Genomic DNA, 25,825 nt, shown 5'->3' on the forward strand with positions numbered 1-25,825 from the left:
GTGTTTGAACATTGCTTTCAGTTTTGAGATTGATTTTGCGATGTCATTCAGTATTGATTCTTTTTTCTTACTCCGTACGAGTATTCAGCTAATTTTTTTTAATAAAATATAACTATTTAGTAAATTTTTACTTTAATCACGTAAGTTGTTGTGGTTGATTTACGTCACCATAGAGCTGCATAATTGGCGATTGTCTGAGAAACATCCCTGAGGATGATCTGAAGCTATGCCATCATAATTTTGATCCTCTGCAGAGAGGATGGCACCCCGATTTCGGTAGCCTGACGACCTGCGCGCAAATTCGAGCACTTTACCGTAGAACAGTTTAACTAGGACCGATACCGCTCATTCTCGATCCATTTGCTGATTGATTAAAGTGCTCATCCACCTACCCACTGACAGCAGCTTTCGATGCTTTACTTCGGTATTTAATTGGGAAGCTTGTCTTAACAATCAATCCCTTACCTTTAATCAAGTAAACCTTTTATAAATAAGTATATAATACAAAATTTTAAAGTCTAGCTGCTATAACACAGCAAATATCTTGTGCGGAAGCTTAATATATTGATTTTGAGAAAAATGAGTTCAAAGTTGGCGATTGATTACCTTCAGCACATATTCGTGCTTCAGAAAACAATAACTCCATAATGTTTTGAAGTATCAACTAAACTTTGTCAAATTGATCAGAATAAATTTAATAACAAAATATGCATATTTTCAAAAAATTGAAAATTTGGATCTGAAACACCTCTGAGGCCCCCCTTTCTAAATTAAAGCATTATTATATATTTTGTGATGGAAACTTTGGAGTTTTCTGAACTCATTACAAATTAGTGGAGCGTTAATATGAGTATTCTTGACACCAGAAAAGATAAGGGGCAACCATAATAAATCTTTCGTTATGCATAGATAAATGAAATTTTATTTAACAATAAATAATGACTAAAATCGGACAACTAAGAAGATCAGACAATACTTATCTTCTTAGATCTTAATTACATTCAAGAGATTCTATTCAGATTTAAAGCAAAGTTTGAAAGTTACAAAAATTAACAACTCCTCAGATTTAATAAAGTCAACATTAAATTTCAAATAAATATGATATTTGTAAAGCTACGAGTTATATCGTCTTTGTGCTGCAATATATAAAACTAAAAAGCATAGCAAAAAGCATACAGATCTTAACAAGTATCATTTTAGCTTGTCCAATATCAAAAAATATTTAATTCTGAATGCATACTACTTTTCTTGACAAGTACCAAATTTAAGTTAAAGAAAATTCTTTTCAAAAAACAGTAACGTACAGTGCGCAAAAATAAAAAACACCCTAAATAACTTATGGTCTAATGATCAAGTTTTCACGCACTAAGACTCAAATCTAAATAGCTCTTAAATATGCTTATTAATTAGTAAAGACGATATTTTAAGTTACGAAATTAGACAGAAAAACGTACTTTCTCTGAATAAATATACTTTTTTTTTCCTGATCCTCAAAATATAGGGGTAAGCCATAATTGGGGAAAAATGGTCCAGAGAGCGGTCGAAAGTTTGTATCCCTAAATTTTACCTTTTAGCGTATTTCACCATATCTCAAGAACTTTTTAAGCGAAATTGAAAACTTTTTGCACATTATTATAAAATTCATCTACTCAAAGAAAATTCCATGAGAAAAATAATTTTCAATCATTTTTTATTAGATTCTATTTAATAACAGTCGAAAAAAATTTTGATCTGTAAAGTATGCAAATTTTTGTACATCATTTTAAAGAACATAATTTTAAATGACAAATTAAAAAATTTGAACGAAATGGGTCAAACAGCTCTCGAAAAATCAAATTTTAAACATGCGACTTTTTGGTCTATTACACGATTTTCTGCCAATCTATTAAAAAATGGAATAAAGTTAAAAAACCTATCATATAGTCATCATATAAGATATAGATGATTTAAAACCTATCATATAAGATATAGATGATTTAAACACTACACCTTCAATTATAAAGAATACTATCGTAAATTACCTGTTAAAGATGATATCAAATAACTAAGCGACATTTTCAATAACTATCCAGAATGTTACAGAAGTTCTATAGAATTATTTGTGACGAACTTTTTTTCATTCTTCTTCTGAAGATTTGGTAAATAAAGAACGATTTTCCACCTGATGAAATCAGAGGATATATTCTGGACTAGATCCAAAACAATTACAGAACAGTTGGCATCCTCGTATCCGTTGTGGGAGCATCAAAAACATTTTTATTTCCTTCCGCGCTTGAGAAAGACTAGATATATTTATGACTGATCTCAATTGCTTATTTATTACGTATTGTGTTAATTAACATAGATATAGTTAGATTTCTAAGGGTTATATGCTGCTTTTATGAATCATAATACTATCATTATTTCAGGATCATAAAACAAGACAAAAATAAAAGATAAAAAAATGATCTACTAGTCAAAGGCTATTGTAAAATTTTCGTTGTGGTAGCAATATTACCGTTGCAGATAGAAACCTGTTGATATGCACATTACCTAGCAAATCTGCCGATTAACGGAGGAATCAATTAACCTAGATATAATACGAGCATGAACGGTTTCCGTATCGATAGCAATGTTACCGTTGCAGATAGGAAACCTTTGATATGCACATTACCTAGCTAATCTGCCGATTAACGTATGAATCAATTAACCTAGATACAATGTGAGCATGAACGCTTTCCGTATCTGTAGCAATGTTCCCGTTGCAGATAGAAACCCTTTGATATGCACGGTACCTAGCAAATCTGCCGATTAACGAATGAATCAATTAACCTAGATATAATGCGAGCATGAACGGTTTCCGTATCGGTAGCAATATTTTACCGTTGCAGATAGGAACATTGATATGCACATTACCTAGCTAATCTGCCGATTAACGGCAGAATCAATTAACCTAGATATAATGTTCGTATGAACGGTTTCCAAATCGTTTAAGTTTAATGAATGATTCTATAAACTAATAAGCTGATTGTTTGATTACGGCAACTAGGTAATTTGCAGATTATCGATTTAATTTGATAAATGGAGCAGTTTTTTAGCAACGGATCACCTTCAGCAGCAACACCAATACAATACTTATGTTTTAACTTAAAACTTTTGATTTGTACAGTTTAAAAAAAAACATTGCTTAACTAACCAAGAGAAATTAATTTAAAATATATGTATATCATTAGGTGTATAAGCTAAGCAGATATACGTGTCAATAGCTTATTTGATTAGAAAACTCTTCGAACTTTAATTACTTTACATCACCTTGTAAAATCTTTCCCGGCGACCGAACAAGTTGTCAGCTAATTAATGGTAGCAATTTAAGCACTGCATTTCAATACCAAATACAAAATGAATGTGATTGAAAAAATTCTAATATCATAGAAAATAATGCGAAAAGCATAAATAAAATAGCCAAGAAGCTGCTCTCGTCTTTAGCTTCATGGCGGGTGAACAAAAAAATGGCGACTAAAATTTGATAAACAATCGGTCGCTTTTTCCAATTTTTTTTAATCCTTTAATGATAAAGATACGTCAATGCAGAAAGACTCTGAAAAACAGAATTTTCATTAAAATGTCCAATGTTTCCATTTAAAATTTTGATTCTTCAGAATCCATATTTAAATAAAAAAGAAAATTCAGAATCCATAATTAAATAAAAGATTCACGTGGAAAGAGAGTTTTTATTTGTTTATTTATTTTTATTTTTTTTTAACATTTCACATATTTCAAAGTTGTAACGTATACATTAAATGTATGAAAATGTCAAGTAAATTTTGCTATATATTTAAATAATCTTTATTGTTTAATTAATATTTCATAGGCGTAGATTATTTCTAAAATGATTTTTTTTTTAAATATATTTCAATCCAAGTAACAACAAAAAAATTTTTGTAAAAAGTGACAATTAAATGAAAAATGAACCTATAGTTATCGGTCCTCGACTCATTGGATTCGAGGAAAAAGTGGCAACTAAGTTATTAGATTCTACCGGCCAGTAGCTACTAACTGAAAGTTTAAAATTTCCAGGTTTAGCTTTTGGCACAATTGAACTGAAAGGCCTTATGCATGTTGAATTACAGCAAGCTTCAATTCCAAATTGATATTTGCTTTAGTCTAAAAATATATTAATTTATTTTATGAGACTTATATATTTTTTATTTTATTTAAAAGTTATTTAAGTGTAGTTACGGGACTTAAGAAAATTTGAGGGACACATTTGACATTTTACTTTTGACTTCTCCACTTTTGACAGGCCTCTTATGCCTACTGGTAAGTAAAGCTCAGAATATAATCACTGCCCTGACAGATGTGTAAAAGAATTATAAGCATCAAAATGTAGAGTTTAATGGCAAGAGTCGAAACAGGAAAAACTGAGCCAAAGAAAGTTCAAAAAACAAAAAGGTACTATTAAGGAGTTACATCACAAACCATGTTTGCCTAAAGAAAGAAAATCCTGGGTAGGGAAATATTATAGCAAAAGCAATACTGTATACTAGATGGTAAAAAGGAAACACTGTGCTCTTTATAAATAGAATGAGTTTCTCAAGGTTTCACGATTTCTCCACTCTTCACACTTCTCCGTTACCAAGGTTATTGAAACTTCTGCTTTCCTCCTCCCACTAAATTACATTCCAACTCTTATATATATATATATATATATATATATATATATATATATATATATATATATATATATATATATATATATATATATATATATATATATATATATATATATATATATATATATATATATATATATATATATATATATATATATATATATATATATATATATATATATATATATATATATATATATATATATATATATATATATATATATATATATATATATCCGTCGTTGTACAGCCGACCCAATTTTTTTTGATTTACGCGACTACTAATGTTTAACTTCGTAGCGTTGTAATTTTTAACCCATCCAGAAGACAATGGGAACTTCTGGATCAAGTATTGGGAGAAATTTGCCTTCGTGGAGGACTTTTTTTATGGAACTAACCAGCATTAACGTTACATGGAGAGGAAAACCATCAAAATTTCCCGCTGTTAGCCTGACTACAAGGGGACTCTAACCCATGATCCGTCTACCACTGAGGATATTTCCCGTCAGCACTGAGGTCAACAGCGACCAGTCATCGCTGGGATTCGAACCTGGTTCACCTCATTGGAAGGCAAATGTTCGATCTCCGGGGTTGCACCACTTCTCCAACTTTTTACTGAAACGTAAAATAGCATGATTTGACGAAACCATGGTAAAAGAGCGAAAAAAAGTGTGCAGAATGGTGAAATCGCGTATCCTTGAGAAGCACAAATTATTTACAAAAAGTATAGCTTACTACTAGATGATCGAATGCAAAGTTTATAGTTAGATAGTAGAAGTATATTAGACCACGTTCTGTTAGTATGAATTATTTTACAGGATGTTGTGGTTAAGTTCATTTAATTTTCCGAGCTTCCTTCCTTTCTAAGGTAAAAGTTCAAGTTAAAAAAAAGTTTCCGTACCATGAAACCATTTAATAGTCTTTAGAACGATAATTCTCTTGGAATTCGGTAAAAACGAATAAAGTTATTTATTCTTAATAATTTTAAACCATAATTTTTTTTTCAATAAAATTATTCATTATTTCACAAATATTTCATAGAACTACTGTAAAATCATTAACTTCGCATTATGCATGACATTAAATATAGTACAGCTCATAATACCACCAAATAAAGTATCCGATTTGTTTTTAAGAAATTCCGCTAGTTTAAAATGAAGCACTTAGGATAAAATTAATGATGCAGTTTTAAATTTAACTCTAAGCGATAAAAGTGCAATTTAGAAGATTAATTCTTCCATAGCTTGAGCTTAGTATTTTAAACGATAAAAAATTTAGAAAATTTACGAACCTTAACGATTGCAACACGCATTCTCTTTTTTTAATTAAATTTTTAATACATTATTTTTATTGTATATAGTTATGTCTTTTGTACGCATTGATCATTTCTTTAACAATTTTTATACAGGTTCAAAAGTAAGGAAATAAAAATTAAACACCATTTTGTATCGAAAAATGTATATTCAAAAATAATAATGAAAATGACGATAAAACAATATTTCAACATTTTTTCACGGCAAACAGTCTTACCTTTGAATAATATGCTACATCATTGAAAGATAATGAGCTCCTACTAGGTTATTGTATGACCCTTCCATCTCCCCTCATCTAGTAAATAGGCAGTATGTTGAAAAATATGTTGCATTTCGAGTTTAAAACTATAAAAGTGGCATCTGTTACACGGGGCCAATCTCAAACATCATTTCGGTATTGAGATAAATTAGTTCACATTGTGAAGAACTGGAGCTCTATGCAACCCAGCTTCATGTCTGGGTTGCATAGTACCACAGCACTAGATGGGTACCATCTGGTCTGGGTAGTAAAACAGGCCGGAACGCAACGTCGATCACGTCACAATCATCACGCTGTTAGTTCGAAATTGTGGAGCCTTGACTTATATGACCAGTTATATCTACAGATACCAGTTGCAGTACTAGTTATCTCTACCAAGGGGGTCCTCTTGGCTTGCAACTGGCTGTAGTGGTAGTGCTTTACTTTTAGATTAATTAAGAAAGCAATATTAAAGCTGACGGGAAGGAAAAAATAGATGAAAGGTCAAGGGTATAAGTCACTCGGTATAAGTCCCGGTATAAGTAAGGGTATAAGTCCCTCGTTTATCTAAAAAAAAAATGCAATTCGGTTCTTTTCCATTTCGGTTTCTACTCCATTCCGGTGCAAGCGATAAAGTGGCCAATGAAAAGTCACCATGTCTCTGTAAATGCAACTTTTTTTAAAAAAAAATTTTTTTTGGTGATGTCTGTTTAAAAAAGAATGAAAAAAATATCTGAATTGACTTGCGCCGGTGAAATGGAAAAGTACCCTAGACATAGTACGTTTTTTTTAAACTGCTACTTTTCGAAAACTGTATCGCCACACTTTGCAAATAATTCACATAAAACTATTTATTTCATTATTTATTGATGCTTATATTTCTATTTACTTTCATAGTTCCTTATGTATAGCAAAAGCATTGAACTTCAAACCCTGAAGACTGTAACCTAGTACATGCAAATGCAATTATTACAAGGAAAGGTATTCCTACCATGCATATGCAAGTGCATGTTATGGTAATATATTGGTATCTTAATATTTTATTTTATAACAGTCGTTGAAAACCTGGCCCAATTTCGGGGTTTTTTTCTATTACTAATGTTCAACTCCGTAGCCTTGTAATTTTGAACCCTATCCAGAAGACAAGGAAATTCCTAGATCGAGTATTGGGAGAACATTTGTCTTCGTAGCGGACTATTTTTGATGGAATTAACCCGCATTTGAGTCACACGGAGAGGAAAACACGAAAACCTCCCACGGTTGGCCTGACGGCTAGGGGACTCTCACACATGATCCGTCTACCACTGAGGATATTTTGTGTCAGTACTGTGGTCGGTGCAAGCCGGATGCAGAATTCGTATCGACCAGACTTTGCTTGGATTCGAAACCGGTTCACCTCTTTGGAAGGCCGGACGCTCTATCCGTGAGCCACCACGTCTCTGGTATCTTAATATGTAATAAACTCAAATCATTAGTATAAATATATTCTAAGTCATTTTTATCTTTTTGATTATTTACTTACTTCTCCGTTTACGGACCATAAGAAACCTATTACCACAGTAGGTGTTTTAATATATTAGGTGCCTAATTCCACAATACTAGTAATATCTATTATCGCAATTAAGCATCACTGGCATCAACTATACTTAAACGATTTTTCAGAATCCCCGAAAAAAAGCAGTACCTATTTATTTCATCACTATCATGATCACTATTTAAATAATCAGTTAATAATTATTTAGGTTTGGTTGTGTAAATAATGAAACAAAGTTATTCAAACTGAACTCCAAAAACGAGAAAAAAAATGTCCCGCAGCCGTAAAAAGTATCTAGCAATTTAGCTGGATTATAAATTAATATTGGTTTATCCCTCTCTGGAGTAACAACATCTGAAACACCAAAGAGCCATTTAGTAAGCAAATCTAATTATAAATAATCATATTTCATTTTCAGGAATTAAGATATTTTATAAGACTAAATGCAATTAACCATTTCACAAATCTTACCCTAATTAGGATTTTAAAACATTATCTAACACTAATGACGACTAATAACTGGGTATAATTTTACGTAAACTATTGTAAGAAGAAATTATATTTATTTTATCCACATTGCAGCATAATAAAATCTCAGATTTAATTGAACTACAAAAAATATAGATATTCGAAAAATTCGTCAAACGTCATTCGAAAATTCCCTATCATCAAACATTACAATAAGAACAATAGGGTAAAAACTTAGCTTATGAAGAATTAATAATTTTGTGCTCATGCTAACCACTTGTAATTAAATATTTCTTTCGTCTATATCAAAATATCATCTGATTCATCTTGACCAATGAGAATATTGTAAAATCACATCATTTGCCTTGACCAATGAAAATGTTAGAAACTGATCACATGATTGAATTCTAATATTACAGATTCTTTCTTTTCAACTTGAGACACTGCCATTGAAACTTTACAAGTTTTATTGTGACTCAAAGTTGTTTAAAAATTGCTTTTTCCACGATGGTTTTCAACACTCTGTTCTTTGTTTTCATGCTTTCTTACTCTCTCCTCAGGTTAAAGTATTCATCTTTTTGTGACGATGATTTAGTCTTTCAGCTAAAATTCTTTTACAATCTCTTCTTCTGGATTTACGTTTTTACTAGGTACTCTTGGAAGTTGAATGGTTTTAAGCCTGAGATGGACTTATTTCAAAGGTTGAATTTGATCTTTTACCAGTTGAAGGTTTTTTACTGGTTTCTTCACCTTGTTTACAAAGTCTACTCAGTTTCCTGTTTTTGGGACATTTTAATGTCCTTTTATGAACTCTACACTGCTCTGGATTTCTGTTCCTACTTTGTTCCTTAAATATTTTTGTTCAATGTTTTGTTACTGCAATAGTTCAATTCGAATTTATTATAATCAATTAATTTTTCGATGGCTCAATATTTCTATTAATTCTTAAAATATTCAGAATCCTGTAAAAGCTTTTGCGGATCTATTAGATTTTCTTATTCGAAAGTTTGTAAGCTTTTAAGCAATTAAATGAATCTCAAATGTTCATTTTTCCAACTTCTTCTTCAGAATAAATTCCTTCCTTCTATTTAGTACAAAACTATTCACAAATCATAGATACAATTTGTATTCTTATAAATCATTAATTCATTTTTCGGTAACTGAATGTTATTTTCATTAAATCCTTAATTATTTGGACAAGTTCATGGGCCGTTACCAATAAATTGGATTAGCTCATTTTAAAGTTAATAGCTTTCAAGCAATTAAATGAATCTTGCATTTTTTTTTTCGAAATTTTCCAACGGTTTCTTTTTCAAGTTTTTGAAAACTAATGTTTTTCTGATTATGTATGTTTAATGAGTATTTTCTTTTTAGGTAACATTTAAACAAAAATGAAAATTATCTCGAACTGGAATAGTAAAGTCCCTCATGTAGTAAAAATTTTATTTATAAATCGGTATGTACCTTTAAAACTTTCCACTAATAGAATCAAGAAACTAAAAAACAAACAAACTCAAAAAAAAAAGTATTTGTAAACATCTTTAGTCTAAACTACAGTAGATAAAATACAGTTGCCTTTAGATTTTCATTCTTATGTTAATGTTAAAAAATTAGTTCTTAAAATGAAGTTATAAGAAAGAATAAATCTTAGTGTCTCGCGATTTGTTTTACTCTAAACATGATTTCATATATTTAAAATTGCTAAATAGCAATTAGATTAATTTTGATATAGTGTTGCTCGGGTTGTAGTTTAATATTGTGCATTTTTAAATTTTTGTTATAATTTTTTTATACTTTATTTTATCTCTCTTCGTTGAAAAATGTGTCTTGTATGGTACGGCAATTTTGTAACCAAAACTTTCATAACCAAAAACAATTATCGTTTTAAAACTTTCTGAAAGTATTATGTATAAAAGTAGTCGTTATCAGATTATAATTGTTAATAGTACGTTTTACGACAAGCTGATTTAGTAACCAAATATTTCACAGCGTAGTTAAACTTACCAAAAATATTGCATACCACAGTGGTACCACATATTTTCAATTAAAATTATTGCTTGTACACTTTACGTCAAGCGTTTTTGATACCAAATCGTTCATATCACTAAACTAGCCAAAAAGTTTCTATTTCACAGTAGGACAACATTATTTTCAAAAACAATTATTGGCTTTGTTGCCTGTACACTTTTCGGTAAGCCTACTTTGTAACCAAAAAGTTCATATCTTAACAAAATTTTCCAAAAGGATTGTATGCCACAGTAAAACAACATTATTTTCAATAAAATTATTGGCTTTGTTGCTTGTGCACTTTTTGGTAAGCCTACTTAGTAGCCAAAAAGTTCGTATCTTAGCTAAACTTGCAAAAGAATTCTATGCCATAGTAGTACAACATTATTTTTAATAAAAATTATTGGCTTTGTTGCTTGTCTACTTTTCGGTAAGCCTACTTAGTAACCATAAAGTTCATATCTTAGCTAAACTTGCAAAAGAATTCTATGCCATAGTAGTACAACATTATTTTCAATAAAAATTATTGGCTTTGCTGCTTGTACACTTTTCGGTAATCCTACTTAGTAACCAAAAAGTTCATATCTTAGCTAAACTTGCGAAGGAATTCTATGCCACAGTAGTACATTATTTTCAATAAAAATTATTTTCTTTGTTGCTTGTACACTTTTCGTTAATCCTACTTAGTAACCAAAAAGGTCACATCGTAGCTAAACTTTCCAAAAGAATTGTATGCCATAGTAGTAAAACATTATTTTCACTTAAAATTATTACTAGAACATTTTATGGTAAATCTATTTACTAATCTAAAAGTTCATATCGTAGCTAACCTTGCCAAAAGTATTATATACTTATGTAGTACCACATTATTTTCAATTAAAATAATTGTGTATTCCTAGCTATGAAAGCCTTATTAAAATCTGAATAAAATATAATGCCCCATTTTAATTTTTTAAGTGGCTTGTATTAGATGCTTACCTGACGTGCTTATGCCGTTTCTCAAAAATTACAAGACAAATCATTTCGTCATCTTTTTATTTTATACCTTCCTCCTATTTTATGATGAATTTATCGCACTTGTAAATGAACTAAATGTTTAATACTTGTAATCAAATTCTACAAAAATGTACATGATTTTTATTTAACTTAAAATGAAGTAAGAGCTTTAATTCGTAGATCAAACGTACATTCAGAAAAATAAATAAATTTATATTGAACGAATATTTAAATTAATAGATATTAAATTAATATTTTAGTCAACTTTACTATTCCACCCTTTCAAAAATATTTAGAGGAGTATGGGAAAAAAATGTCGATTCTGCTCATTCCGTGTCATTATGTCTCTTCGGAGTTTATTTATGCAATTCTTCCTTTGGCACTTTTGAATTCAAAATTCTTGGAAAGAACAACTTGCATATATGCATGTGTAGTTTTAAGTATCTAGATAAGTTTACCATTATAAGCATAGTATCTAAGCAAAATTTACCCTGACATCATTTTGGCTTTTATTTCATATTGTTTTGCATTAAAATATCTAAGTTTCATTTGGCATTCTGGTTATCAAAATTCTGCGTTCAGTAGTTATTCATGCTACTGTATTTATTTTGTTATTTTTATTTACATTGTTATTTGAATGTGGCAGAATTCATAGATCTACCCTGTAAGAATATATTTTCATGGAATGTACGGAATCAACGATTCTTTTACTCCTCGGAGGGCTGTTGCTCATGTTCTGGCTACTTATAAATGTATATGACAGCCCTCTTGGGGAACTATTTTGATTGCTAAAAACTAAGATCATAAGCAGAGATAATAAGACACTGCGGCAACTTGCAACAGCGGCAACTTGCAACAACGGCAACTTGTGCTGTGCTTTATATCACAGTTCTTTTTAAAAAGAAGTAGAACTGGCTATTTTTTCTCTATATTTGTACATAAATGTAAAATTTAGCTCTGCATTCTATGATGAAATTTACAATATGGTAGATACATTCAACATCAAATATTGATCTTACTGTTTTTGTAGTCAAAATAAAATAACCTCGCCTCCACGTTGGCGTTCCCTGGGCAACATTGCGATTAGAAAGAGGCATTATAAGGACCGATTCTTTCATCACAATGGCTAAGAGGTTATGTAGTAATAGTAGTAGTAGTACTTTATTTATATTGCACTAGAGCTCTATAAGGGGTCCAGTGTGGGGAACATCCCTGAGGATGATCCGAAGGCATGCAAGCACAATTTTGATCCTCTGCAGAGTGTTGGGCTCCCACGCTTTGGTAGCTCGACGGTAGAACAGCTTAACGAGGACCGATACAACACACCCTCAGTTCTTTCGCAATTCAAATTGGTCATCCTCCCTCTTATTGTCCGCAGCCAATGAAGCTTTACTTCGGTGATTTCAAGGGAACAATGCCTTACAACCGACCCACTGAGGGTAACAGGTTATAATAAAGTGGAAGTTTGATAAGTTCAGCTCAACATAAGCAAATCAATAAGTTTTTTGATCCAGCTATATTTATAGTAGAGTCACCGTTATTGCAGGGCAGTTCTCTCTTCGTATTTCTGCAATTGTAAAATTTGCAAATTCGCTCTCCTTTATTTGGGGGGGGGGGACTGCGGAACAATATTAAATTGGCTCTTAAATTGTATTAACTCTGCTTAAACTTTTGCCAATACTGAAGGTATTGTACATTTAAGTATTGGGGACCGTTTTTCTACGAGATTGATTTTAAAGTAAATACTTTCGGTTTACGAGGCATTATGAACAAGATTCATATAATATGTAGTGTGATAAAACAACATTTATTTCAAATGGGAGAATATTTAAATTTTTAATGCCAATCATGTCTGTAAAAAGGTAGTTTCAATTTTTCAAATAGTTTTGCATTAGGCATTATAAAAGAAATAAGCCAACAGGAGCCGCAATGGCTCAAGTTGCCGCTTCCAATGCGGCGAACCGGGTTCGAATCCCAGTCGATACTAATAGCGCATACGGCTTGCACCTTCACGGCTTTTAAGTGAATTGAAAAATTCTGTACGCAATTACAAAATTCGTTTACCCAAAGAAATTCTATGCAAAAAAAAAAAACATTTTAATAATTATTTGTCATTTTTTCTAATTTTAATAATAGTGAAAATGTTTGAACTGTAAGGTAAGGTATACAATTTTTAACATTTAAAGTACGTAATTTTACATAGCAAAATACAAAATTTGGGCCAAAACGGTTGAAAAGTTCGTATATTTAAAATTCGATTTGTCAGGAATTATTCAACCGGTTTCGCTCAAATTTTGTATTTTGAGCCGCGATGGCTCAGGGGATAGAGCGTTCGTCTTCCACAGTGGTGAACCGGGTTATCCTCAGTGGTAGACGGATCATGCCTTGCCGTCAGGCTAACTGTGGGAGGTTCTCTTGGTCTTCCTTTCCATATAACGCAAATACGGGTTAGCTCCATCAAAAAGTCCTCCACGAAGGCAAATTTCTCCCAATACTCGACCAAGGAGTTCCCTTGTCTTCTGGATTGGGTTCAAAATTACACGGCTACGGAGTTGAATATTAGTAGTCGTAAGCCCATAAAATTTTGTATTTTGCCATGTAAAAAGATGTGCCACTTTTAGGTTGTGTAAAAAAGTGTATACCTTACAATTCAAAATGTTTTCAACGTCTATGAAATAAAATAATTAAAAATAATAAATATTTATTAAAACTTATTCTTTGCTCAGAGTTATTTTTGGATAAATAAATTTTTAATAGCGTGGAAAAATAGTGTGCATGTACAGATGTAAAATACCAGTCAACATGTTTCAAGCCCTTCAAAAATAGGCGTCCATTTTCAAAACTTGAAAGAATCAAGAATGTTGAAAATGGCGCCTATTTTTGAAGCACTTGAATCATGTCGACTGTTATTTCATATTTGTATATTTTTGAAACGAATAAAGTTTTCAATCAAATAAAATCTTACAGCTTCAACTTTTTGAAATTATTTACTTAAAAGTTTATTAGTTTAATTCGAAAAAAATCGGTTGAATGTTGAACCATAAAACGCTCATTTAAACCATAATGTGGCTTGAGGAGATTATCAAGTTGCACAACATTCTCAACTTGGATAAGGTTTGAAATTGAACCATATTTTCTTTCAAACTGAACTATAGAATCATGTAAAAATGTTAAGAAGGGTGATAATGTGGTTCAGATTGAAATCAGATTAAGGATCCAGCAAATGTTGAGGATTATATGGTTCAACAGGTTCCATTCGACAAATTAAGAGCATTCATTAAAGTGTTGAATTAAAATTATGTTATTAGAAATGTACTAAGACATTTCAAGAACTGTACAATAACATTTACAAGAAAAAATATTGCGAAATGTGCACGACATCATTATCTGAATCTAATATAAAACCGTGACAATTTAGACGCCGAATGCATAATGTTAATATCTCATAGAAAAGAACTTATTAAAATTTATATTATGATGTTAAAACCTAGTCACGTCAAAGATTTCAAGTAAGAAAATCGCATTTTTCTAGCTAGAATCAAATATAATTTTTAAATATTCTTGCATAAACTAGAATCAAAATATTCTTCTGTAGAAACAAATATTCAGGTATAAAAGCAAAGATGTTTATAAATTATCGATCAATAATGAAAACCAAAGTATAAAAGTAAATATTCACTTTAAATCCTCTAACGTAATACATGAAAATAAAAATGCTTACGGTCCATTTTCGTTGTTACGCTAAATTTCCACACAATTCTTGGCAATTATATTAATATTCTTGGCATAAGTTATCTTAAAGTAATAAATAAATTATTATAAAAAGCTTTTAGTAAATTTATTTAATTTAAAACATGCAACTCCCTAAAAAGTGAAAGACAATAATAAAACTGTTAGAAAACAACGTTTGTTTTCTTTCATTGATTGATTGACTTGCAATTAGTTTTTGAATTATGAACATTTGATGATTGATTATAAAAGCAATACAATTAAAAAATATATTCGCGATCATCAGTGACGAAAGTTAATACCCGAGTGCTTTGTACACAAAGAAAATTATATCAGTAATCAGACGTGTAAAAACCAATCAAGATCATTTTTTTTTTTATTATTTTACTCAGCCAGCTTATAACTCATGCAAAGTTATCATGCATATTAGCTGCATTACTAAGTTTGATGAAAAAGGAAAGTAAATAGTTATATCAGCAGAAAACTTCATTAATTGTAGCGATGTTGGAGTTGCATGATTTGTTGCTGTTGAATTGGATGTTAGTGATGTTTTGTTTGGTTACTAGGCTTATTGCTTATTGGTGTTTGGTTTGGTTATTAAGCTTACGTGCTTATTATTATTTGGCTGTTAGTGACGGTTTGAGATTCATCCTTAATAATGATCCGAAGACAATACTGGCGAACTACATTACTACAAATCAGGTTCACCAAAAATTTAGGAGCACGAACCTATGACTATCGCAATCTGGAACTAATAGAGTTTTTAACAAATCTGTCCACAAAATCCTTATTGTTCGGAAATTTAATTTCACAAGCATGATTAAATTATGACATAATTTGTACAAAAAAAATTTTTTTTGACCAACAATTTAGGAGCTTGGTTGTAGGTTCATGCTCCAAAGTCGCTGAAGTTTGTCAAAAAATCCAAAGTAATAGCTTACTAACGCTTTATTAAATAAGGATCAGTAAATGAAAGTATTCCTTTTCAAGAATTTCCCTGCTGTAAGTAAACGCATCAATCGTATTTAGTTTATTAAGTTGTACCCCTAACGACACCCCTTAAAGTACTCTTAATGTACCTTTAATACGCCTCTTCTTATTAAGTGATATTTAGTTTATAACACCATTATATACCTTACCTAGATTACTCAATACAGATTACGTGCTGATGATTTGAACATTAAATTAACTATTGACTAAGCTCTACATTAAGACTTCATAGAAAAAGCTATAGACATTTTGGGGGGAGGGGCTCCCTGGCCAAGCGGTATCGCCCGCCAAACGCTGTGCGAAGCGTGGAGGTAACCCAGGATGTAATTCTTCGTGATGTCCTTCTCTGAATTGTTCTATGTGTCCTTCTACTTGACAAAGGCTTATAAGCCACAATTGGGCACACAAGTCTACAAATGTATGTAATTTCAATAAAACAATAATAAACAATAAACATTTTGGGGGGCCAAGCGGTATCGCCAGCCAAACGCTGTGTAAAACGTGGAGGTAGCGGGTTCGAATCCCACTGTTACAATGGATGTATCTTCGCGCTGTTCTTCTCGGTATTGTGCTATCTGTCCTTCTATTTGACAAAGGTTTATAAACCTAAAATTGAGCACACAAGTGCAAATGTATGTAATTCCAATAAACCAATAAACATTTTGGTTTATTAGAATACATACATATTTATGTCATACATACAAACATACAAAAATATTTATGTCATAATATACTATAGCGAATCTCTGGCTATAGCTAAAAACTGTACTTAGTTACATACGATCAACTTCGTGTTTCGAATAAATTTGCCAGAAACTAATAAATTTCGTGAAATATTTGTCAAAGAAACAGCCCGCTCTTTGCAAATGTTGTCGTCATTTTCCAAAACGCTGGACTAATAGGAAAAGTCTGCAGTATTTTTTATTTAGCCTGATATTTTTAGGCTTTTTACAATCAGTCTGCGAGCCTTTAGACTAATTAGTAAGTACGAGAAATTTTACTGAATCAGACTGGATTTGCGTAAATTATTGCAATGATATCCCTCTGCCAGTGCTCTGAATCGAGACACATTTAATGAATCAACTCATGTTTATTATTATTATTATTATTATAAATCAATAATAAATTATTCAAGACCAGGAACTTTTTTCTTATAATTTTGCCACAGTATTTATTTGGAAAATATAAACAATGTTTTTAAATCTTTATTTATGTGCACTGTTGTTTATCTTAATAAAACCATTTTATTGATATTTTAATGTGTAATAAAGTTTTAAAGCAATCTAAATAAATGCTGGCCGCATTATAAGAATTTTATATTTATTTTGGTTTATGTTAATAATGTAGTGGTATAGCTATCCACAATTTCGAAACATTAGGGTAGTGGGTTCGAATCTTATCCTAATCCTTGATGCATTTTTGTATTTTCTTTTTCTAATGTATACTATCTGTTCCGTGTCTTGCATTGTCATTGATTTATTAGCCGTTAAACTGTATTGAGCACACAACTTCGAACATAACATGTTAAAAAATTAAACTATATTTGCTACCGAACAATGCTTATTTTTACGGAGGCTTAAAAGTTGTAACAATGGTTGTTAAATAACAAACAATTACAGAATGTTATTTAATCTTTATTTTGTAAACATAAATTTTAAGGGCTCAATTTACCCGAACTGTTCGTAATTTTAGCAGATTGCTAAGATTTTTTTAAAAAGCTTTTATTTATTTTATTTTATAATCTCTTGTTGTGGTTGTAGTTCATTTACGTCGCACTAGAGCAGCACAATGGGCTATTGGCGACGGTCTGGGAAACATCCCTGAGGATGATCCGAAGACATGGCATCACAATTTCGATCCTCTGCAGAGGTGATGGCAACCCCAGTTCAGTATCCCGAAGACCTGCAAGCGAGGTCAAGCACTTTACGGTAGAACAGTTTTAACGAGGACCAATACCGCACACCCTCTGTCCCTACGCAGACTGATCCAAGTGGTCATCCACCCGCACACTGACCTTTATAATCTCCATTATTCACAGAAAGCAATAAATCAGGCTGATTGAGCAATGTATGATAGATACTCTAAATAATCTGAGAATGAGTGGACTCATTGTAATCGGATTTTTCAATTAGCCTATGGTAGAGTCGCAATGACTCATGGGATCGAGCACTCGCCACGCATTGAGATGATCCAGGCTCAAATCGTAGCGATATCAAATCGTCCTATATAAATTCTGCTCTTAGATCGCACCTATCATGGTGCTGACTTAAAATACCCATAAATAAGTTAATATCTCCTTGCCGTCGCTCTAACCATAAGTAATTTTCGAGGTTTTCCTCGTCATGTAACTTAAATGCGGATTAGTTCTTTCAGAAAGTGTTCCGCGAAAACTAGTTTGTCCCGATGCTAGAATTAAGATCTCTTTTGCCTTCTGGGTTGGGCTCAAAATTACAAGGCTACGGAGTTATTGAACATTGTTAATCGTAAACCGGAAATTGGGTCGGTTGAGCAACGCTGATTATAAAATAAAATAAATTTGTCATGTCAATTAATAATTAATTATAGACATTAATTAAAAGTTAGTTAGTGGCATAAGAGCTAATAAAATAATTAATTCAAAAAAAGAATATATGAATCTATTAAGAGCAATTAATTTATTTTTCTTTACTCCTTTTGCAGTTTTTTTTGTTCTTTTTTGAAATGGTATAAAAACTTGAGATAAGAATCATTAGAAACCAAAATTCTGAGTCAGATACTAATTGTTCCATGCGTTAGAAATGATGAATGTGTTGATAAAAATAAATCGTTTAACTCAGAGCCAAACCCAATGTTAGATACTAACTCTGATATGTCATCTCGAATAATATCGAATGAGATTAAATAGCTGAAGTAAAAATAGCACCTAAGTTTAAACAAAGCCTATTTTCACGATACGATTTCAGTTCTAGGTATAGGTTTTTGTCACGTTAATTGATTGTAAATGAACACGGAAGTTTTTGGTATTAATTTTATGAAGGCAAATAGAGAAATGACCGAAATCAAGAGAATGTCCACTTTCACTTGTGAATGTCAACAATCACATAGTCACTTTGGTGGATGTCCGAAATATTTGTTATATCCGGTTTGATATTAATTTATTCGTTGATATCATTATAATTATTCGATATTTTAATATCTGCAGAGGATTGATTAGGAGAAACATCAGTGTTCGGAGTACCTGTTAATTGCATACTGGGAAGTGGCACTTGGCCTTAAAAAAACATTGATGTAGGGCATACCGGGCAAATGTATAACCAGCAGTGGCACTTAACTAGACCTAGTACCATTTCCATAGTCCATTTAATTAACTTACATTAAAGTATATGCTGAAGTCGAGCTCTCAAAATGCCCGGAGCTGAAACAAACATTTCCGACTTCAAAACTCTCTCTGGTTTAAGCTTATGAACGCCATTCCTAAGAACAGCCCAGTGGTGTACATAGATTTAAGCTGTGTCACCCCATGCAAGATTTATAAGTGTCCCTCATTTCAGACTTAACACAAATGATGTAAAATTATAATATGAAGAAAAAATACTTCAGTAAAGAAACTTCCGGGTATTTAGAATTATTATTAATTCGGGTTAATTTTATATTCCAACTTAAGATAATGAAAATCATAATTGCAATAAAAAGACAGAATTCAGAAAAGGTACTGCAATACCCTTACCACTTTAAAAGGAAATTTATCTTGCGAGAAAGTAACTCACTATCTTACAATAATAAAGTTCTAAATTTAGTTAAAGGCTGTTAATATTTGTGATGATTTGATAGTAAGCTTTACAATCAAATCAAGAATCATCTAAAAATGTTTAAATAATTTTTATTTCAAATTTTGTGTTCTTGATTTCTATGAACAGTTTTCTTGTGCAGATTGTCTTAATAACAATATGGCGACTGAGTTCAAAGCCTAGATCTTAGGTTAATATCTTGAGTGTTATTAAAATAGCAAATATAATTTCCTAATTCTCCAATGCTGAAAAACTTTTAAATTTTAATAACTATTAAATAGTTTTATTATACATAAACTATCCATCCAGAGCCTCAGAAATACGAGCGTTAGACAAAGGCCACAGCATCCTTAAGAATCTTTCTAAAATAGATCCAGTATTTCGCAATTATTCAAAACAATCTTGATTTTTTTTAAATAATAAATGTTTAAAAAAACCTTATTTGCAGGATTGAAAAATTTTGATAATCAGAATAACTAAATCAAACAATATATGAGAGTCATTAAACGATATTTATTAAGTCTTTGCATTATGCAAATGGAATGTATCAAGATCGTTTGCTCAAAAGATTTTGATTAATTTTTTACCTGCAAATAACTTGGCAACATGCCGATCAAAGAAAAAAGTTGAATGAAAGGGAAATTTGGGTCTAGGTAGATAATTAGTCGCCTTGGTAAACTTTCACTACTACGCTGGATGTTTTTAAACACGCTGACCCTGACAGACGAATATAAACTACGCAGGTAGCAGAAGAAAATGATTTCGATTCAATTTTGAATCGTTTTGATTTGTTTTTTTTTCCTCCTTCATCTCTGACAAAGTTCTAAGCTCTTCCTTGTTCTAAGTTCTTCCGAGCTTGATTTTTCGCTCTAAATTTATTAATTTTTATTTTGTTCTTTTTTATTTCGAAAGAAAGATAAAGATAAATAAAAACAAACAAAATTAAAGTATTGATTCAATTTTGAATCGTTTTTATAAATTTTTTCCCCTTCATCTTTGGCAAAGTTTCTAAGCTCTTCGGGGCTTGATTTTTCGCTCAGAATTTATAAATTTATATTTTGTTCTTTCTTATTTTAAAATAAAGATAAACAAAAACAAACGATATTAAAGTATGGAATCAATTTTTAATCGTTTTGATTTCTTTTTTCTTTCATTTTTTCCCCTTTATCTCTGGCAAAGTTTCTAAGCTCTTCGGAGCTATATTTCTCTCTCTAAATTTAAAAAAATTCTATTTTGTTCTTTTTTATTTTAAAATAAAGATAAATAAAAACAAACAATATTAAATTATCGATTCAATTCTGAATCGTTTTCATAATTTTTTTTTCTTTCATTTTTTTCCCAATCTTGATTTTTCGCTCTAAATTTATAAATTTGTGTTTTTCTTTTTGTTTTAAAATAAAGATAAATAAAAACAAACAATATTAAAGCATCAAGCAATATAAAAATAAATTTTATATAGTACGCTGGTTTTAACTATGCTTTATTCTATCAGATTACTTTTAAAGTATTCACAGCGAAATCACATAATTTGAGAAATTTTCAATTCTACTAAAAGTACAAAAATGCGTACATTGCATAATATTTTAACCTTATATAACTTAAATCAGCCTTACCTAAAAATATTTAACAAATCAATAAATCATAGACTACATATTAACTAACGGTTATTTTTTTATAATTTTTTTTATTCATGTTCAAAAAAGTAACGTGACTTAAGGAAAATGCTTTAAATTTTATTTCGTTTTGATTAAGTCGCTTTCGTGTCTGAATGAACAACGGAATCTTACGATCGTAATTTCTACCATTTTCTTAATAGCTTAGAATTCTCAAATTTTAACCATATTGCACCATGTAGCCCCAACTGTTTCCTGGCCGATACAATCAGAATTTATCTTCATGTTATAGGAATATCAAATTTACGAATAATCAAAATTCCTACCACTTAAAGATTAGCTAGTACGCTAAAATTTGAACCGAAGATCTCAGAATGACATTTCACGTTACAAACATTTTCTAATCACTAAAAACAGAATGTATCGTCATATTATCACCAATTCAAATTTATCGTTCATCAAAATTTCGACTAGCCAAAGGGCTCAGACGTGAAGAATTTTCGGAGTTAATCGAAACTTATTGCAAAAGTTCTGCACCATATACGTTTTTCGTTTTTTTCGTCTTTCAAAAACAGAATAATTTTCTCCTTTTGAATCCACTTAAAAAAAACTATTTTAGTGTTTTAAGTTTTTATTTTATTATTAGTTCAAATACAAAAGATATTGTTTATCATACATAAAATGTTTATTATAAATAAAATATTTCTTCATAAACTAGTTTAATTTTAATTTCTAACATAAATAAGATCACACAGCCACATAAAAGAGAGGGGCGTTCATACAAACTGCTCAGTTGGTTTGTTCAATAGAAATTATTATTCAAAAAGTATTTTGAAAAATAAATGCAAGTCTTCTTATTTGTTTGCGTGTACTCGTTTCTTATTAAATGCTATTTGGCATTCCACTATTTCAATCTGTTAGCTATTAAAACGTTTTTTTTTTCATACTAGCTCTGGCTATATGTATATATTAACAGTTAGCCTAACTTTTATTTTAATGTGATAATAACAATATGCATACGATACGATATGAAAACGATAACGACATGAAAACGATATAGATATTTTGATATGATATCAATTTTGATATAATGATAACAAAGCTTTTTTGATAAACAAAAAATATTAATTAAACACGTTATGAATATTATGTGAATACTATGTAAAATAATTATAACTGCGCAACATTACGAAAAAATGTTAATTAGAACTGAGTAGTATAGTATAGTTATTATTAACAATTGAAAAATAAATATAATTATCAATAATAATACATTAATAATAAAATACCAATAATAATAACTCTAAAATGTTTAGTTCTTGTTCCAAACACTTTTTTAATAACTTAATAAAAATGAATGAAGATGTAGCCATTAAATCTACTAAAGAAAAAAACAATTGCTAAATTGACAACAATTTGCAACTGACGGTGCTTTACAAAAACCTAAAGGGAACATACAATCAAAAGACATCTTGATTTTCTTTAATTGCAAAAGTGGCTTCGTAGATAATAAAATAAATATTGAATAAAAACAATTATAGGTTTCTGTATAAACGTTATTATTATCATTCTTTTTTCTTCTTCAATGTTTTGACTTATTACTGTTTTACAGTAAATACTTCAGAAATATACCATGACTAAAAGAAGTGCTTTTCTTTGAAACATTGCATGTTCAAAAACATGATTATTAATTTCTTAAAAAAAAATAACATGCAACTTTTCGTCGAAAAATATTTACACGTATTTCTTGAGATACAAACTAGTTTCATTTTAACGAGCTATTTTTAAATTAACTTTAAAACGGTGTACGAAATTAGACAAAACATACATGAAAAATGTAGACTCAAACAAATTGTGGACGGAAGAAACTATCTTCAAATAGAACAATCGTAAACGCTTCCAATTATGTCCAAAACATACGCAAAATTTTTTTCTTATTAGTAATGAAAAAATTATCGCACGTATAAAATTTTAAAGACTATGACCCCCATCCTTAAAAAAACATTTACAGATACATCGCATTGATCTACCAGTCATTGATCTATCAGTGTTCCATACATTTTTATTGACTTCTATTGATCATATTTTTGCACGGTTAAGAGCCTTCTTTTTTTTAAAGTCGGCGAATCAGGCAGATTTGGATACTTGATATTTTTTATTTTCTTTAAAATTTCTGAATATGCTCTTGGTTGAGAACTATTAAACACGTGCCTTCATTCTTTCAACAAAAAGAAAAAATTTCGTAGTTTTTTTGGAGGGTTAAAACTGAAGATCCACTAGAATTTTGAAAAAAACACATCAATTTACAAGTGGCAATACTTTTTGTAAAACCAGAGAATCACGGTACTGACCGTTATTTTCTACTACGTTATTCTTTTCTATTTTCTACTACGCTCACATTAACTATTAAGACGCAAATATTTTCAGTGAAAATTTGCATGAATGCAATTACTCAGGTACGAGTCTCAAACTTTAGGACCATTTTATAAAAGTTGAATCAATAACAATTGGTCTGTTGATTAGCAAGGCAGTCAATGACCTTAAAAGTTGAGGAAAATTTCAGTTTTTTGAAAATTTAAGGTCAATTTTAAAGTTATACCAAATGTGTACCTCACAAATGTTTATTTTTTTTTTTAGATACTGCTCATTGATATGCATTCACAGAAATGTATAGCTCTGTGGTTCACTGTTAGTGCTAGTAGATTTTGAAGGCCGAAGTCTAAGAAACTAGCCTTTTTTCGGAACCTCGGTCCTTTTGACCTTCGATGTAAAAAGTCTACTGAAAGTATTTATCTCTTAACAGTTAATGCGAACGTAGTAGAACATAAAATAGTGGTCTATGTCGTGACTTACTCACTTCCCAAGAAGTATTGCCGCTAGTAAATGGAAGTGTTTTTCTCAAAATTTAACAGGATCTGAAAGGTTGACCTCTTAAAACTTCGAGGGGAAAAAATTTCTTTTTTTAAAAAAAATAAATAAATAAATATTCAGTTCCAATAGTTTTTCACTGAAAATTTGAATAGAATCAAAAATATCACCGCTTAAAAAACTGGCTCTTAACCTCGTGTGACCCGCTCTTTAATTCATGACAGAAAGCGATTTTTACTTAGAAATATATAATTTGGCTCATAAGTGCAATATTTATTTCAATTGACTAAACTTAATTATTTTTTCTTATTTATTTTTAGTGACTGCTTAAAATAATAAATTTTTATTTTTGGAATTCTTTAAAAATTATAAAATGTATAGAAATACACTATATTATGTATAGAAATAATTAGAACAATAAATAAGTAACAATATGATTATATATATAAATGATGTAAACTGTTACTTATTTATTGTTTCTTCATTTTGATCATAGTACTAAATGCACCAGGCTCAAAAAATAATAACAAAATTATATCCGATAAAATTTTTCAAAAGATTATTTATTTTTCAAAAGACTTAATAATTTTGGATTTAGTGATCGAATTTGTCAACTACTAAGATGAAATATTAACGTTTCGAAGACTTAAACTGAAGTATTCTATTTTTACAGCAGATAATATTTCAAGTTACAAAATCAAACACAAAACAAATTTTCTAAAATTGTACAAATCTTTTTTTCTTCTTCTCTTCTTTTTATTTGCTTTTTTTTAATTTGGATTTTTGGTTATTAAAATATATTGTATTATAGTCGCCATTTCGGAAATAGAATTTCAACAATTTAGGCAGGACAGCAATGAAAAGTTTCCTCATAAGTTGGAGGGTATGTATATACAATATGCGATCAAATATACAATAATTATATATGACCTTACTTTAAATCTGTTATAATGGATTTCAACTTTCTAAATAATTGTACCGTATAGATTAATTGCAAATACACAGAGTCTCTTATGACTAGTTTTTAATACACCTAAACTAAACTCAGTGGCGCGACAGCCCATAGAGGGCCAAGGCCAACTGTGCCCATCTCAGTTTTCTTGACCTTGGGCTCTGGGGTGCTGGAGCAAATGTTCCGGTCAGGTGGTCAGCCGAACGTGGAATCCCCAGTGTTTAGTTCCCAAGCATGCTTGGTACTCATTTATCGACCCACTGAAGGGATGAAAGGCTGAGTCAACCTTGCCCGGCCCGAGGATAGAACCAGGAGTCTGTGGCACGACAGCGCGAATCGCTACCGCTCAGCCATCGGGCGTCTTTTAATACACCTAGGATATTTTAAATTAGTCACTTAAATCACATGATCATACATTTAAAAATAATTCAAATAATTCTTTCAAAATTCAATAAACAAGAAAAAAACAACCTTACGTCTCATAAAATCGCACTATATAGTATAATCTTAAATGCATCACATCTGTTAGTTGTAATTTCATGTGAAATACCTAATTTGAATAATTAAATGGTTAAAAATCTTTAAAATAAATATAAAAAATAATAAAACATCTTATATTTTGCAAAATTATATCACACAAAACAATTCAGAAGGCATGACTTATTTAAAATATCTAAAATATGAATAACTCACCTAAA

At 30.5% G+C, this 25,825-nt stretch overlaps 1 protein-coding gene across 3 annotated transcripts in view; it reads right to left on the minus strand.

Annotated features, from left to right (window-relative positions):
• LOC107443975 (glycogen-binding subunit 76A) overlaps positions 1 to 25,825 on the minus strand; it is a 71,356-nt gene that overhangs the window by 26,406 nt on the left and 19,125 nt on the right. The window contains exon 1 of one of the 3 annotated variants that reach the window (XM_043041350.3): positions 2,022 to 2,170. The exons of the other annotated variants lie outside the window; for them this stretch is intronic. Within the exon in view, the coding sequence (XP_042897284.1) occupies positions 2,022 to 2,055 (34 nt within the window). The 5' untranslated portion in view covers positions 2,056 to 2,170. Of the gene's footprint in view, positions 1 to 2,021; positions 2,171 to 25,825 lie in introns of those variants that run through there. 3 annotated transcript variants of the gene reach the window in all.

The sequence above is a fragment of the Parasteatoda tepidariorum genome, chromosome 1, assembly GCF_982258835.1.
Source record: "Parasteatoda tepidariorum strain Cologne lab strain chromosome 1, Ptep-v5.0, whole genome shotgun sequence".
Classification (NCBI taxonomy): Eukaryota; Metazoa; Arthropoda; class Arachnida; order Araneae; family Theridiidae; genus Parasteatoda; species Parasteatoda tepidariorum.